Source organism: Haemaphysalis longicornis, unplaced genomic scaffold, assembly GCF_048455015.1.
Source record: "Haemaphysalis longicornis isolate Haplotype H1 unplaced genomic scaffold, Haemaphysalis longicornis Haplotype H1 scaffold_1, whole genome shotgun sequence".
NCBI lineage: Eukaryota > Metazoa > Arthropoda > Arachnida > Ixodida > Ixodidae > Haemaphysalis > Haemaphysalis longicornis.
In genome coordinates, this window is record NW_027526203.1 from 394726230 (window position 1) to 394741737 (window position 15508).

The 15508-nt window shown below is 49.4% G+C and overlaps 1 protein-coding gene across 1 annotated transcript in view; it reads left to right on the forward strand.

Moving 5' to 3' along the window:
• Positions 1–4978: 4978 nt before the first annotated feature.
• Positions 4979–15508, forward strand: part of LOC144155319 (protein big brother-like) — a 56184-nt gene continuing 45654 nt past the window's right edge. The window contains exons 1-2 of the mRNA XM_077686669.1: positions 4979–5262; positions 7499–7585. Coding sequence (XP_077542795.1) covers positions 5128–5262; positions 7499–7585 — 222 coding nt within the window. The 5' untranslated portion in view covers positions 4979–5127. The remainder of the gene's footprint in view (positions 5263–7498; positions 7586–15508) is intronic.

The window sequence follows — 15508 nt, forward strand, 5'->3', positions numbered from 1 at the left end:
ATTGCCGTATTAATGGGTGGGTGTTTTAGCAGTCCGTCTGTTCCGTCATTTACGTAGCTACCATGTTGACCGGGACCCGACTGCGCCTGCGCGCGCGCGAAGGGCGAGGAGGCGCACCCCGCCGCGACGAATGCACGGGCATCCACCCTACCGCGACGAAAGCGCAAGTGCCCAGACGGGTCCCGGTCAACACGGTAACGACGTAAACGACGGAACAGACGGACTGCTAAAACTCTCTAATGACTGCATATTGGGGGCTCGTATTTCTCACCTCGCCTAATTGCACCGCATACGTACTGAAGCTGCTCGTTTATCATTGCGTACAGCCCCTGCAATGCCCATGTTATCCCTCTTTATACACAACTTAATTTTCTACCAAACATGTACAGAAACTCCATGCTATATAAGTGGCAATTTTCGGATAAATGCGCAACATAAAAAAGCACCTCTTACAGTCGGCTTCGCTTTAATACACAAACGCTACTTTGGAAACAAAATTTTGCAGGCGCCATGAAATCAGTCTAATATTAAAGTAAGAGGGCCCCATTTAGGGCCCTTGAAGGTAACTTGACTGCTTTGCCCAAATACACTGAAAAGAAGGACGTCTTTTAGGGGCAGTATAACCGGCAAGATAGACATGTTAAGGCCCAAACGCCTCATTTCCTAATGCGGCAAAAGTGAGACACGTCAAGCGTTACAGACGGACGTACCGTTTTCCCCGTTGAGTCTACATAGAAATGCTGAAGCATTAGAATGAATATGGAACACGTCGGAGACGTTTAGCAAGAGTTACGTCAGTGCTGGAGTTACCAGGGGAAAAAATCATTGAAAGCATTTTCCATGGGTGAAAGAGCTGATGCAATTTAAAACGAGTGTGTATCACGTCAGACAAGCTTTGCAAATATTACCTCACGGCTGGAGTTACGAGGGGAAAAAATAATTGAAGACATTTTTTATTGTTGGAAGATTTGAGGCATTTTAAAACGATATGGAACACGCCAGAGAAGTTTGACAAGTATTACCTCGAGGTTGTAGTTACTAGAAGAAAAAAAAGTTATTGAAAACATTTTCCATGTCTGAAAGACCAGTTGAGCCCGTTAACTGCTGCCTCATCCAATGTGTCTGTGAAGAAATGAATTTATAAATGTCCGCATTTGTTTGCGGTTTTACCAGCAAGATGAACTTTTTTTTTCGTATTAGCATCTCCACTTATATGCGTGTTATGCTTTGTTGAGCACGTCCAATGTCGTGCGCCGTACGTCATTCCTGACTGAATAAAAAAAAATACTTTTTATTAAGCTTTGTGGCTATGGCAAGGAAGGAAGGAAGGAAGGAAGGAAGAATGTAGAAGAAAGGTAGGAAAGTTAACCTGGCTAGAGCCTAGTTTGCTATCCTGCACGTGGGAAAGGGGAAATGGGCAAAAAAGAGAGAGGAAAAAAGAGGAAAAGTTGGACCAGACACGTATGCCCAGCACTGAGGCACTGACAGTGATTGACACTGGAGGATCTCAGTCTTGTTCAAGTTCGTCGCCCGTAGAAAACGTAATAGTTCCTTAGTCGCCTTCTGAGCGGCTGACTGAGAAGGCCAGTGGCACAGAATCTTTCCCTCCGAAAATGGCCGCCGAGAGTCCAGGTTCCTCAGCGCTGACGACAGCTTTTTTCTTTCAGCCGAGTAGCGTGGGCACTCGCATAAAACGTGGCGTATCGTCTCCGATGTGCCGCACGTTTCGCACTCCGCCCTTGCTGCCATTCCTATTAAGTACGAGTAAGCATTTGTGAATGCCACCCCCAGCCAGAGGCGGCAAAGAAGAGTTGCGTCAGACCGTGGGAGGCCTAGTGGAAGGGGACGTTGCAGGTGCGGGTCAAAGGCACCAATGCGTGCGCATGTGAAATCTTCTGGAGACCATTGGGAGATAGCTGTTTCCCGCACAAGAATGCGGAGGATCCTAGCTGCGTCCGTCCTAGACAATGGGATGAGTACAGTTGTCGCTGTTTGATGCGCCAGCCGGGCGGCAGCGGAAAACACATGATGCATTCTGCTTGAGTTCACGTACTTCAGTGTAGGAGGCACAGCTTAAGCCTAACTTGTCGCTCGCTGCGTCAGCCGTATATGCTGGAGCCGCGGCCCAATAAGTCTAACTTCACCGTAGTTTTACGGAAGACGAAAAGAGTTTTCTCTGGCGGCCCATTTCGTAAGGCCCACCCAAATGACCCCCTCTCCTTTGCCCACATAGTCAATGCCCACATGGTTCGGTCATATACTTTCAAAAGCCGCCGAAGTTTGTTCCAAGCAGTGGCGTTACGCTCTTCGTAGCATGTGAAATGAACCACCGGCTTCTTACGGAGTTGCTTTCGCTGTAGAATGCGCTTGACGCTCAGAGAAAACACCTGAACTTAAAATAAAAAAATAACAATAAAGTCATGCGAGGAAGAATTTAACATCACAGCTTTTCTCCCGGTTCTTATGTTAAGTGTAAAATTTATAGCTATCGATTTCTTCAAGAGGATAGTTCATTGTCCCCCGCCCCCTTCCCCAATTGAATGGGAGAAAATGAGTGGCAACGGAAACCGGGCCGAATCCTGAGACTGGCCGTGTGTGCGTGCGTCCGCTTTTGCAGATATCGATTCCCTACGCACGTCTATGCGCGCTTACCGGGAGTAGGGTCGGTGTGCAGCTAAGCAGGGCAAGATTTTTCAGTCACTTGTAAGTATGCATTCCACCGACTACACCTGATCAGAGGATGATGATTTTTTTTTCCATAACGGTATGTTATTGAAACCAATCAGCTTATCTTGTTGTTGCTGCGAATATACTTGGGAATTGGCTTTATTGTTTTCGTTACATCTCCGATGCGCAGGTTGCCACTGGTATGGATGAGGGTAAACTGCCTGCGTGCGGACGATGTTGACTGATAGATGACCCCTTGTGTCAGTAATTGGCCGGCGTTAGAGGTTTCACGCGCTCTGTTCAATTTCAAGGTATGCTTTAAGTGCCTAGCGGTCCGTTCTTTACGCACTCTCTCTCATTGTTCATCTCGTCACCACTCTCTCGGCCTTTCTTCCCTCTCGGCCTTCACTATTCTCGCTAGTTCGGTCTTCCATCTGACTCGAGCATACTGTCTTCGTCGAGGTTTGCTTTCTGGCAAGTCACATCTGCTTTGCAAAAAGCTGCATATACGGGGCGCTAATTTACAGCGCCTAGTCTTTTTCTCTTTTTTGTTTTTCTTGGAGAGAGGGAGTGAGGGAGGGTAATGGCGCTTGGCGGCCTCACATAACTGCAGCACCTAGAATCATGATCACGCATGGGGGTAAGAAGGTGTACAGGAACTTTCGATTAGCTCGTTCTAACACGTGACCACCACGCAAAACAAAAATAGTAATAACTAGACCCCCTCCCTCTCCCCATTTCTCCCCCTTCCTTCCCTGTGTTACGGCTACTTTCTGCCAGACAACGCTGCTCAACGCCGTAGCCAACTTTAAGAGGTCACACTTTTTGGTATCGACATCAGAGGGCCCAGTACGTGGAATTATCTGCCATGCAGTATGCCGCAATGGGCATTGCAGATAATAGTGTTTGTTCGATAATAGTTAAGTATTGCATTAGCAAGAGTTCTGCGAACGCGAAGACCTCGTGCGAATACTATAAAGGATGTATGTTACAGACTTTTTATTCTCGAGTTGAATAATCACGCATTCAACCAAATCTGTAGTTTCTAAATATTTCGCGGCTTCTAAATTTGATGAACTAGAGGGGGAAAAGCGAAGGTCCTTGTCAGCGTCTTCCATTTCTGTACTGCTGGTTGTACGTTTGTGATATTTAGGTATGTGCTTTTTGAAGGCTGTGCATCCGTTTCTCATAGCTGTTTCTATCAACGGCTGTGTAAACGTTTCTTACGCTATAGCTACCGTGGCGTTACTGAAGTCTACACGAGCGTGGTGAAATATAAAAATAAATAAAATAAATAAATGATATATTATAGTGATAAACAACTGTTCGTTTTGCGACACTGATTTTCTTCCTCTGAGTATTATTCTGTTTGAAATCTGACACCGTTTTAAGCTATGCAGTGCAATCACTTTAATACCTTTAAAAGAAATTTTTTTCCTCATCTGGCGCCTCCAACGACTTGAAATGACTTCACTATTTTTGCTTCAAATGGCTTTGTATTTTTACTACAATTTTTCTCGCGGCCTGTTCTTCGCCAATAGAAGACCATTTGCGAAATATAGAGATTTATGTAGTTGTTACACTTCTAACCACTCGAAATTTTAAAATGTTTGTTTTGATGCATGAAAGTGAATTGACCCGCTTTATTTATTAATAAAGATTTTCAATGACTACTAGTTTTAACATGTTCGTAGTGGCACACAAAGATGCAGCATCTGTGTGTTGGCCAACCCACATAGCTCCACCCCAGCCCTGTAAAGTATGTCAAATGTTATGATCTAATGTTGCTCGTACTTTTTGCCTGGTTCGTCGTACGAGTTCCAGCTTCAATCGGGTGCTAACTAGCGCACTTTTTGAGCCATGGATAAGTCATGCTCGCTTATAAGTTTCTCTAAGCGTGCAATGCCACGGCCGACAGAACGGGAACAAATAAAAAAAACGAAGGAGACGTGGTATTTGTTCGGGAGAAGGGCGATTTTCCCAGCGCACCCCAGATGGGATCCATTCGAAGCCATGAGTGTGAGCCTCGCAAATGGCAGCAGGGAGGGGAAGCAGAAAAAAAAAAAAAAAAAGAAAGCATCAAGGGGCCGATGCGGCGGCCGATGCGGGAAGCGCGGATGAAGAAAAGCGCCCAGCTTCCGCCAAGAACACGGCGCGGCGGGTAGCCCCGGCGGGTAGCCCTCCGGCGGCGGCGGCCGCGGTGGCACCGCAGCGGCGAGCCAATGGCGGCCGGTGGCGAGCGCCATTGGCGGCCGCGTCCGCGGGGGCCAGGCGCGCTGGCCCCGCCTTCTCGGGGCGCTCCCGCCGCGATGCCGTGGCGGCCGTCCGCACGCCACTCGAGCTGCTGGTGAGCGGCCGCGCGGAGTATCGTTCTCTCTCGGAAGCGTAGGAGCGGGCGGCCGGACCCCGTACAGCGCAGTGGCGATCGTGGCTGGAGGCCGGTGCCTTCTGCAGCCCAACATGCTGCCCTTCGAGACGCCCAGCATCTTCGACCAGCTCCCGCGGTTCGTCTTCAAGATGCCGCGGGTAGTGCCCGACCAGAAGGCCAAGTTCGAGTCCGACGAGCTCTTCCGGCGCCTGAGCCGAGAGTGCGAGGTACGACACCACCCCTTCCCGCACGCGCCGTTTACGACGGCCTGTGGCGCGCCTTTCATACGCCTGTCTCGAAACCTTCGCTTTCCCCGTCTCCATTCACGTTGGGCCGTTTCGTGTGACGCCACGTGCGCGGGGGACTACGCTTTTCATGTAGCGGCTATCTTACGCAGTGTCTGATTTGCATCTCACGTCGTCGTTTCATCGCGTACTAAACCACTTGTGCACCCTCGCAGCCATGGATATTTTGATGTGCACGCAGCATGTTACGTGTTTTGCGCTTCATGCGGGTTTGTGAGGTTGCACATACTCCTTTAGCGAATTGTAATCGACGTGTCTGCGCCACATAATATCTAAATGAAGAAAAAAAGATGTTTGTGATATTTATTGCCTTACTGTGCGTATGTATGAAGTGTCGATTCAAAGGTGCCCTATATCACGGGAATTGGTTGTGATCCGAAAAAAAGAAAAACTTCAATAAAAACAAAGCCGCGGTTATATTACAGTACGTGTGAAGGTTTGAAGCAGAAGATTTAACAGACGGCTAGTTTCGTACGACGGACTGCTTGTGTCGCCATGGTGTTGTTTTGGTCAAGGCCATTTCCTCGATTCTTACTAACACCATCGAGGAAAGGACTTTGAATCATTTATCTTTGCATGATACCCCCCCCTGAAGTGCAGTTGCCAGATGCGATTTTACGTGCAGGAGATTGTTGAAAACCATTCAAAAGCGATGTACGAAATATACATCGTCATGGCGTCGCTGTTTTAGGCGTACGCACCCAATGTGATTTTTTTTTAATTGTGCTCTATTTGAGGATCGTGTGTCTCGTATACTAACCAGCTTTTATCGTCTTTTTTTTTTCCTTTTTCAATCAATGTAAAATAATGACTTTGTTGGCTTAGCCCATGTTGCCCTCTAGGCGAGATTGAGTCCAGCCAAATCTAATAACAATATAGGTGCCTGTGTACACATATAACTTTCTTCAGGATGATTTTTGGGTGTGGGGCCAATGTAAGAACGAGGAGATCTGGTTGTAAGCGGTTTTTGTGTGTTAGTACTCAAATCTGCCCGTCTAATTAGCACCCACTACGAAATGCGATGCCGTACGTACTCCTGGTTTAAGCGTTTCATGGATTGAAAAAAAAAAAAGAAACCTAAAGATGACTTCATCGGGTCTACAGTCGTGTACCTTCATCCACAAATATGTGTATCAGGATGCACTGTTGAGCGGATATTGAACTGTTGAGAATTGTGCACGTCACAGTCGGTAGTTATGCAGCTCCTCTTTTGAACCCCCTGTGTGCATTATTCTGCTTAAATATACAAGCTGAACACGTTAAAGTGTACGCAGGGTTGTTTGAAAAGCCGAAATTCGTGCATCAGCCGTATCCATGATTTGAAACGATTATGCTCGCGCCACACTCTCACCTGCACTGGAGCACGGAAGGTGGAAAAAAAGAACTTGACCTGAGAGCAGCTTTCCGATGTTTACCGTGTTTTCTACAAAATTTTGTTTATTCCTGCTAAGGGAAAACTTAATGAACAACAATGGTTCTTTTAAACGTTCCGAGCTGACAAGATGACGTAGGAGATTGTGGGCCTTCAATATATGCGTGCCACCCCCTACACACCATGAACTTGTGAAAAACTCGTCCAGGGAAAAAAAGCCCTTATATTGCTATTGACCTGAGCACTTTTTTTGCGGTTCTGGGCTCCAAGAGCATTTCCAGATACTCCCAGATACTTGAAACCGTACCTTTCATCTTATTTGTTTCCAAACATTAACCGCGTGTTCCTCGCGCTGTATACGTGCCCGTAGTGTTACTAGATAAGGTTACAGAGTATCGGCACTCTTTTCTCCTATTGTTCCCTGCCGCCGCAGTGGTCATTGGTCAGTTCACATCACGTGGACATTTGTTTACACCGCGATGGTTCATGGGAGCCGCCATTTTGTTGCTTATGCGCTTTCTGTCGGTCAACTGTGGTAGTTTCAGCTTGTCCTCCCTGCTCTGCGGCTGTGACACTACATCTACTGACACTGCGTGCCCGCACTCCTGCGGTCATGTGAACACAGAAAGGCAGGGGAAACTACGTGAGGGAAAATACGCGAGAAACTGCCCACAATTCTGCCCTAATTCGTCGACTCGCTGTGCTCGATCAGGGGATCACGTGCGCCCCTCACATAGCGAGAGCTGGTCACGCGGTGTACACGTGTACCCCTTTAACAATGCGCAGATTCGGTACACGGGCTACCGGGACAGGCCGTTGGAGGAGCGTCAGGTGCGCTTCCAGAACGCCTGCCGGGAAGGACACACCGAAGTGGTAAGCGTGGCCCTCCTTGTTTACCTACAGGTGCTCGCTCTCACCCACCCGCCGGTCGGGCGGGCACTGCATGCGGTGCGGGTCTCGTGGACGTGGCACAGTGTCACGTGGGCTTCTGTGAGCACTTGACCACCTTTTCGGGGCCTCCGACTTTTGTCAGAATTAATCATAAAAAGTTCTTGACTGCGTCGCGAGATTCTCTCGCTTCTTTATTATTCAACGCCGAAGCTTGCTTTGCGTATAGTACCTGGTACGCTCCAAGGTAATCCAGTGTGGCAGCTCCAAAACAACGCACAATCCATGCAGCCAGCAATGAAATGTCGGCAAATGACGACGAAGAGCGTACGGTGTGACTCTAAGTTCGCTCTGCGCTGTGCAAAGTTCGCTCTTCGCACTGCGCAATGCCACAGTTCAGATTAAATCTTTCAGTAAAACGGTATGCGCATTGCTATCAATCGCCGGCTTTGCTTTGTCCGCGGCATGGATCGGTCACTAAAGTGCATTGCGGTGAAGTTGAACCACGGGATTCTTTTCGAGTGGAAGTTCTGCAGAGAGGTGAAAGTCATTAGGCGTAACTCTAAGGACAGCTATTTCTGACGGCTAATTGGGCACAAAAAAAAGCCATGTTTTTCTGGGCGCCTAATGCTTATAGTAACAACTTGCCGAGCGCGGAGCATCGCGCTGACGAAGTTGTCAAGCTGTGAGCGCTTTTTGTCCGCTATTGGGGAGCATGAGTCAATCTTGTCGAGTACGGGAGTTGGACGTGACATCCCGTCGGGCAGCACCCAGAGTGCGCCGTACATGGACACGTCCGGTGTCGGTTAACGCACTCTAGTCGAAGTCCGGTGACGTGTATAGTGGCGAAATCAACCTTTGCCACTGCGTGCAGCGCTTTCGGCACACCCGAAGTTCTGGGCGATATATACTAACAGGTGAACTTTTGCAGCATCTAAGGTTCTCCACCATTACGCGTGTGTACGTGGCGCTCACCAATTAACCCTAGGCAATTTCTTTGATAGCCGCCGCGTAAGCGTAATCCTGCGTCTATGTGAAAACCATCCTATAAGTTCTAACCACTAAATAGAGAACGTCCCGGTTCGTTTCACTGGTCCTTACCTTTGTATTTGCAGTTAAAAAAAGAAAAGCCTCCAATTCTCGCACCGAGTACACGCGTTGTACACATCCTTGAACCTGCAGTTCTGGGATATTAATTAATTGCGCTGCTTTAATTGATGAGACCCCCTAGTTACACCCTTCTACTGCCGTGCCGTACACTAACGTGCACGCCTGGTTTTCGCCAGCGCGAGTTCTGCACTTCTGTGTTTCGTGCATAAATTCCAAGTTTTAAAAAGTCCATTCTGGAGGAACAGGCCTGCTTATTTTGCGCGGTCATTTGTAATAGAGGCAAGCATGAGTCACTGCGGCGACTACGTTTGAGGAACACTTATAGGCTCTCAGTGAGCTCTCATCACAACTGTAGCGTACGTTACCCGCAACGCATCAGTGTTCTCTTTCGGCGTCCTTGCAGGAGTTGGTGCGGGGAGGGCTTTCATCAAAGCAGGGGAACTACCTAGTTAGGTTGCACCGTACATATTACTTACTGTCAGTGGGGGGGGATCCTGCAAAAAAAAAAAGGGGTAGGAAGAGCATGAAAGTAGAAAAAAAAAGATAACAAGTGAACAAAGAATGGAAGAAAAAAGCTAAACAAGGCATCACTCTGGAATTACGAGTAAATATCTCCGAAAAGGTCTAACCACATTATATGGCGTATGAATGCAAAAGCATTATTGTCCATTTGAACGCCGATGAGCGTCCACTTGAAAGTCACGGGGCGTTCTGCAGTGCGCCCTGGCTCGCTAGTGGCTGCAGCGACGCTAACTGAGAAGATGATAAGCAGTGGCAGTGCGAAGCTCGGCGCAAGGACAGCGGCCCCCATCGCCCTTTACGCATTTCCCTTGGCTCTGCGCTTGCCCAGGCGTTGCCTAGCAGCGCGCGCTCATTTTCTTGGTATGCTTTTATTTTTGAGGCACGCGCAAGGTAACGCGTCGCAGCCGACGAGAATTTAATGGCGACGTTTCGGGCACGGGGCATTTTTCGCTGACTGAGTCACATAATTACATTGAAGAAAAATTGGGATGTCATGGAGTATTCCCGTTGGTTTTTGCTTTTCTTTAGGGCATCGCAATGTTGTTTATCGTTGTGGGGAGAGCGCTCGAGTGATTCCAGGTATACAGTGTGTCAAGCAACAGGGTGCGCTGCACACGGTCGGTCGAGAGAGACGACACAGGGCGCGCGGTGGCGTGTGGCGTTGCTGGGAAGTGACCGTGGACCCTTCGTTCGACAATAGCGCAAACAAGCGATAGCCGTCCCTGGCGCGTGTTCAAAGGACGCAAAAACACGTCACTGTTCGGGTCCGCAGTCTGCGCTGACCTTGAATTGTTTGTCGAGATACCTTATCCCCTCTCGGGCGCAGCCAGCAGTGCCTGAAGACTGCATCGTGGAATGAGATCGTGCAGCACGTTTGACGCGCTCAGAAACAATCGTGTAGATGAGAAAAAGTCTTCTTGCAGAGCCATATCTCGAAGGTCGCCCTGTTGAAGGGAGTGGGCAAGGTTAACAACACAGAAGTGACAAAACACCACCCTGCGACGACGACGGTGATGATGATTATTAAACATTTATTGATCGAGCTTAGGCGCAGATGTCAGGGCACCCGCCAGGTGGGGGGCGACCCTATAGTCCGTATAGTCCGGGATGTCATGGGCTAGGCTGGCGGTATGGGCTCTCGCCACCAGTTCACGCTAGATTCCAAGCTCCGCGCTGGTCCGATGGTCTACCCACTGCTCGCAGGATAGGAGGGCATTCGATCAAGGTCTGCGAACGCCATACTAAAACGTATTGTCAAATATTATGGCGAGGATTAAAAAGTGGGCATAAGATTTAGGGCCAGGCGGTGTGATATCGTGTAGTAATCACCAACTCAACAGAAAATATCTGAGCTTCTCGGCCTGCCTTTCACTCACTCCACTCCTTCAATTCTCTCTCTCTCTCTTCTCCCTGTATCCCTCTCTCTGCCTCTTTGCCAGTGCCTACTTCCATCTGCCATAGCTTCTGTGGACACAGGGAACAATTTTGCTCATTGAAACGGTGCGTTCGCTCCAAGCATACTCCGGCATATATCGGCCGTATAAGCAATGCCGCCCTTGCCATCTAGCCGCCGTGGCTGAACGGGCGTCGGCTCAAATTAAATTAAATCAGAGACATACGCTGACCACCAATTTCTTCTGTACGTTTTCTCAGTCTAAATATGTATACATCAACTATCACCTCACACACTATGTGTGCAGAGAAAGTCATGCGTAGACACTGGGCGTGTACCAATGCAAAAACTTGATAGTAATTTCTTTCCTGTATGGCTATGACCTGTTCAGACGGAGCTAGAAGAGGTACCAAATGTACAATATTCAAATGCTCGTTCAAGTTTCTAGCACGGAGGATATTTTATGACGCCGAAAAAAAATCAATGTAAAAAATCGCTTCTCGACTTTCACTGGGCAGCTGGAGTTGGCATCCAGTGGCGTCCAGTGGCAGCTGGAGTTGGCATCCCAGGCATTGAGACCCACACACATGTAGCCACAGAGCATCACGTCTCAGTGACCATTAATTGACACCGACGCGTGATTTTGCGTTTAAATGCTCGCGCTGAGCTTACTTTTGGTTCCCGTTCATATTTTAGCCAATACCCCATGAGGGCAGGCCGCGCATTGGGAGGGCAAGATTTACGAACCATTCCGACGAGCTTTTTTGGCGCAATGTTCGCATTGAAGTTTCCTTTTGTTTACTACAACCCCGCTATGTGTTGTTTCAAGAAGCTGGCTTTTCCTCAGTACGACACTTTGTGCAGTGAAGCAACCTTTGCAGGCCGGAACGTCTCCGGTCGTTCTTAGCACGCACGATGGCGCGAAACCCAACCAGTCACTTATCCCCGCCTATCACTTGCAGCCTTCGCTATGGTTTTGCAGCGTCGGAGGAACCTTACATTTCGGCGGCAAATGGTAACGCAGGAAACGACTGCGGCTGCTGACGTTGGACGTGTTCAGTACGCGGGGGTTCACGCGCGACGTTTTATACAGTACGCTCAATCGACTGTAGTTCGAATTTGGAGAGTTATATACAAAATGGGCATGGAAACATGAGTTATATAAGTGGCATTTCTGGCAGAGTGTGCGCATTTTTTCTTAGCTTGGATACTCTACAACTTTGCAATGAAAAAAGTCCCCTCTGCAATATGCAAAAAGCTGATTATTCCCACTACATTGATTTGTTTTTAATCTGAACACGAAAGTGCATAAATGCTGCAAATCGTGTTGAGTGACTATCATGAATCTTGGTGCTGAAAACTGCAACTTTCTGTACACACCCCTGTGGCTAAGGTGCTCTAGGCCGCCGGTTCAATATTCCACCGAAGCGGCTGCATTTCTAGTGGAGACAATATGTTGAAACGCCCCGTGGGCATACGAGCCATGGACGTACGCTTAGGAACCCCAATCAAATCCGCACAGGCCTCCCCCATATGGTGCGCCTCGTAGTTCATGTGTAGCTTCGATAGCGTTCGAACCCAGTTGCAACTTCAGAGCGGCCTGTGCAACACCGCCGCTAAACATTTTCACTCTTTCCTTCACGTCTGGAAGCACCAATAGTAGCGACACGGATTGAGTGACATCACTCAGTGAGACCCTTTTGAGCGAGTTTCTAAGTTACCAAAAGGTGTTGCAGCGGGCTTTCAGCGGGACATCCTGCACATGCCGAAACGAACGCTTCGAACTATGCAGGGCAGCAGCAAAACCGCGGGGAGGCGCAGTAGCAGAACGAGGAATGATAAGTCTTGCCAGCGTATACGAAAGTGACAGCAGCCGTCCTATCGGATGTATACGCTGAACACAGCGCTGCAGAGCTCATGATAGCCAAGTGTTTACAATGCGGCGAAAACAAAAGCACGCAATACTTCAAGCGGTCCATTTTGTAGTTGCTGTGCAACCATTTATGCAATGTTTGACAGCTGGGCAGCATTCGCGTTACGCCTGACTGGCTAGATATCTGTTAACCACACGTTTTATCATTTCGATGTATACGTTTTATGTTTCGCCATTCGCCAGATGAATGCAGAGAAAACGAACTTGAACGAGCAGATGGTACACTGACTGCCCTTATTACATAACATGCTACAGTCTCTTCTCTGAATGATATCTGCACTATGAACTATGGTGGCTTCCTCCGTGTCTGGTTCCTCTACAAGTAATACAGCACAGCGAGCGAGGGCTGCAGCTCTTCGCTGACCGGCAACGTTCCCGCGTAAAAAGCAAACAGCCGAAGAAGATTTGCCCACACCGCGTTGCCACCCGTGTACGCATAAACACGTAGCTAATTGCAGTCGCATCGGAGGAGTGCCAGTTTGGGACCCCGAAGCGAAGTTCATAAAAAAGAGCATTCCGTTCGTCCGCTTAGCGATGGACGTAACGAGAGGGCCGTTGAGGCGTCATGCCGATCACCGTGCATGCAGTCGGTTGCGTCCTGGCGGACATCGCTCACATCTGGAGCTCCCGGGCTTTCGCAGTGAACGAGAAGGAGTGCGATCTTATACTTTGGATACACACACTATACGCAAAGCACACGCAAGCCCACGAACCGCAGTTGCAAACAGGCCCGAGCGTTATGCATTAGCATGCTGCGTGCGGTCATTTATATGCTGGCCTGCAGAGCAGGACAGCCCCAATTACGTCTCGCAACCGAGAGCTGGTCCGGCGGGTGCCCGGAGCGTCGCTAATCGCATTCCGATCGGGCTCCTCCCGTCTGGCACGGCGGCGGCAGCGCGGGTCCCATATGCGCCATCCTTCTCTCGGGCCCGGGGATACACTTGGCCGTCATTACCGCACCGGCAATCACCGGCGGACTTCTTGCCGGGGCCTGCTTGTACACGGTTTGCAATGCTGCAGATGCAATTATACTCCGCCCGGAGCGCTCACCCGCCGTCCGGCCTGTTTTATTCACTTGTACGGAGCGAACGGCATGCGCTCAGCGGCGATTCGGCGTTTCCACTCTGGTCTCTCCGGCGGCGATTAAATCGGGATCCCTGTATCTAATGCCGCCATTAATACGAAGCTTTTCGCCCAATCCGGAGCGCCACGCACGAGCACAACGACGACGATCCCCCGCGCAGTCGTCGGTGTGATTTGCCTTTTCTGCAATGCCGCGCGGCGGTTCATGCGGGCGGCCAGGCGTGTGACTCGACGGGCCCATTAGTCACGCCTGTTTGCCGGACCGAGAACCTCGTCGTCGCAACAGGTCGTACGTGTAAGCTCGTAAGCTCCGCGAGGTGGCCGCCGTCACAATGGCGCGGTCACGACTCGGGCGCAAGTGGAAAAAGCGGCTGTCTCCACCGCGTTGGCCCCGGAGTGATGAGGGCAGATCCGTGCACACAACTGGGCCTATACCTCGCGCACTTTATTTTTATCACTAACACGCTACGAGAACGTAATCACTCTAATGGGCTCATTTGTGCTCGCTGTAAGAGTTGCCCTGCTCTATCCGCGGGCGCGTGCATCTCCTGAAGATAAGTGCGGGTGATAATGCCGATTCAGTGTAACGACCAATTTGTATCGGCATGTCACTTCTTAGCAAATTCGTGCGACTGTCGTTGGCGGACGTGCGGGAAGCGAGCCGATATTCTTCGCTGGCGCCCGCATGGGCGCTCTAAACGGTGGACATTTTCGAGCGAGGAAATAGGGTGACAAACGAATGCCATCAACTATTTCAATGCCGCCAGCTCCGTCGAGACGTCGCGAAAGGAATGCACCACTTCCGAGTACCGTGCTCCATTATATCATCGCTCGATCGATCCTCACAAACGTTCGGGCTTTAAAAGCAAGTGCATTGAACGAACATTGCTGCAGTCCGCGCTAAAACGGAATGAAGAGGCGCGGACATATATATCGGCGCTGTCAATTGTGTCTCTGGTCTCAACGCTGTTTGTTGCTGCGGGTGGTTATCAACAAAAAATATCTTTTCATATTTGCGCTCATGCTTCACCTCTGGCAAATAGCGAAGCCGTGTGTTGTATCTTTTCAACTCACGCGGGACGAAATCGGTTTTCTGCAGACACTTAAAGCCTGAAGCAAGGTTGTTAGCAAGACGTTGAAACGTCCACGAGTTGAACCATCCTCCACTTTAGTGCCATAAAACAATACTTGAGCGCGATTTTCTAATTTTCTTTCTTTCCTTTTTTTCTGTGTAGGTGTGTGTTCCGTCACGGTCGATACTTTTGCAATAGTTTTGTAACCGATAATAATAAGGGCACCGCAAATGAAGCGAGCGAGCGTTTTATTTTCTTGAAACCGGAAAAAGGATGGTTCCGAACGCCCTGCGTTGGCTGGCTTTTCCGTTTTGCATTGTCTTAGTTAGGCGTCCGCCTGTCGTCGTGCCCGCCGTAAACTTGCGTGGTGTGCCTGAGGCGACATGATAGCGGGGTAAGGGGAAAGGGGGGGGGGGGGGGGTATAGTGGGTTCTTTGCGCGTCCTGCGGCATTTTCGAGTACTTGTATACACTTCTTCTGATGCCCAATTCTGCGAGCGTACATGTTTCTCAGGCGCCGCTGAGGTGGATTGTATACAGAGCCCATCTCAAGTAAAGGCAAAGACAGACGCTGGAGAAAAAGCGCTCGTTCGATGGTGATGGGTTTGTTGACGGGGCAGCCAAATGAAAATTGTTGAATCGGCCGTGAACTTCTGACGGCTGCTGTCATTGTCACTGGCCAATCCAGAATTATGGGTGGGTAAATTGACCTCTTATCAATAGAATTTATGGTATCATCGCAGGTATACGTCGGACGCCGGATTTTCGCAGCTCGATCCATGTAAGGTCTTCGCC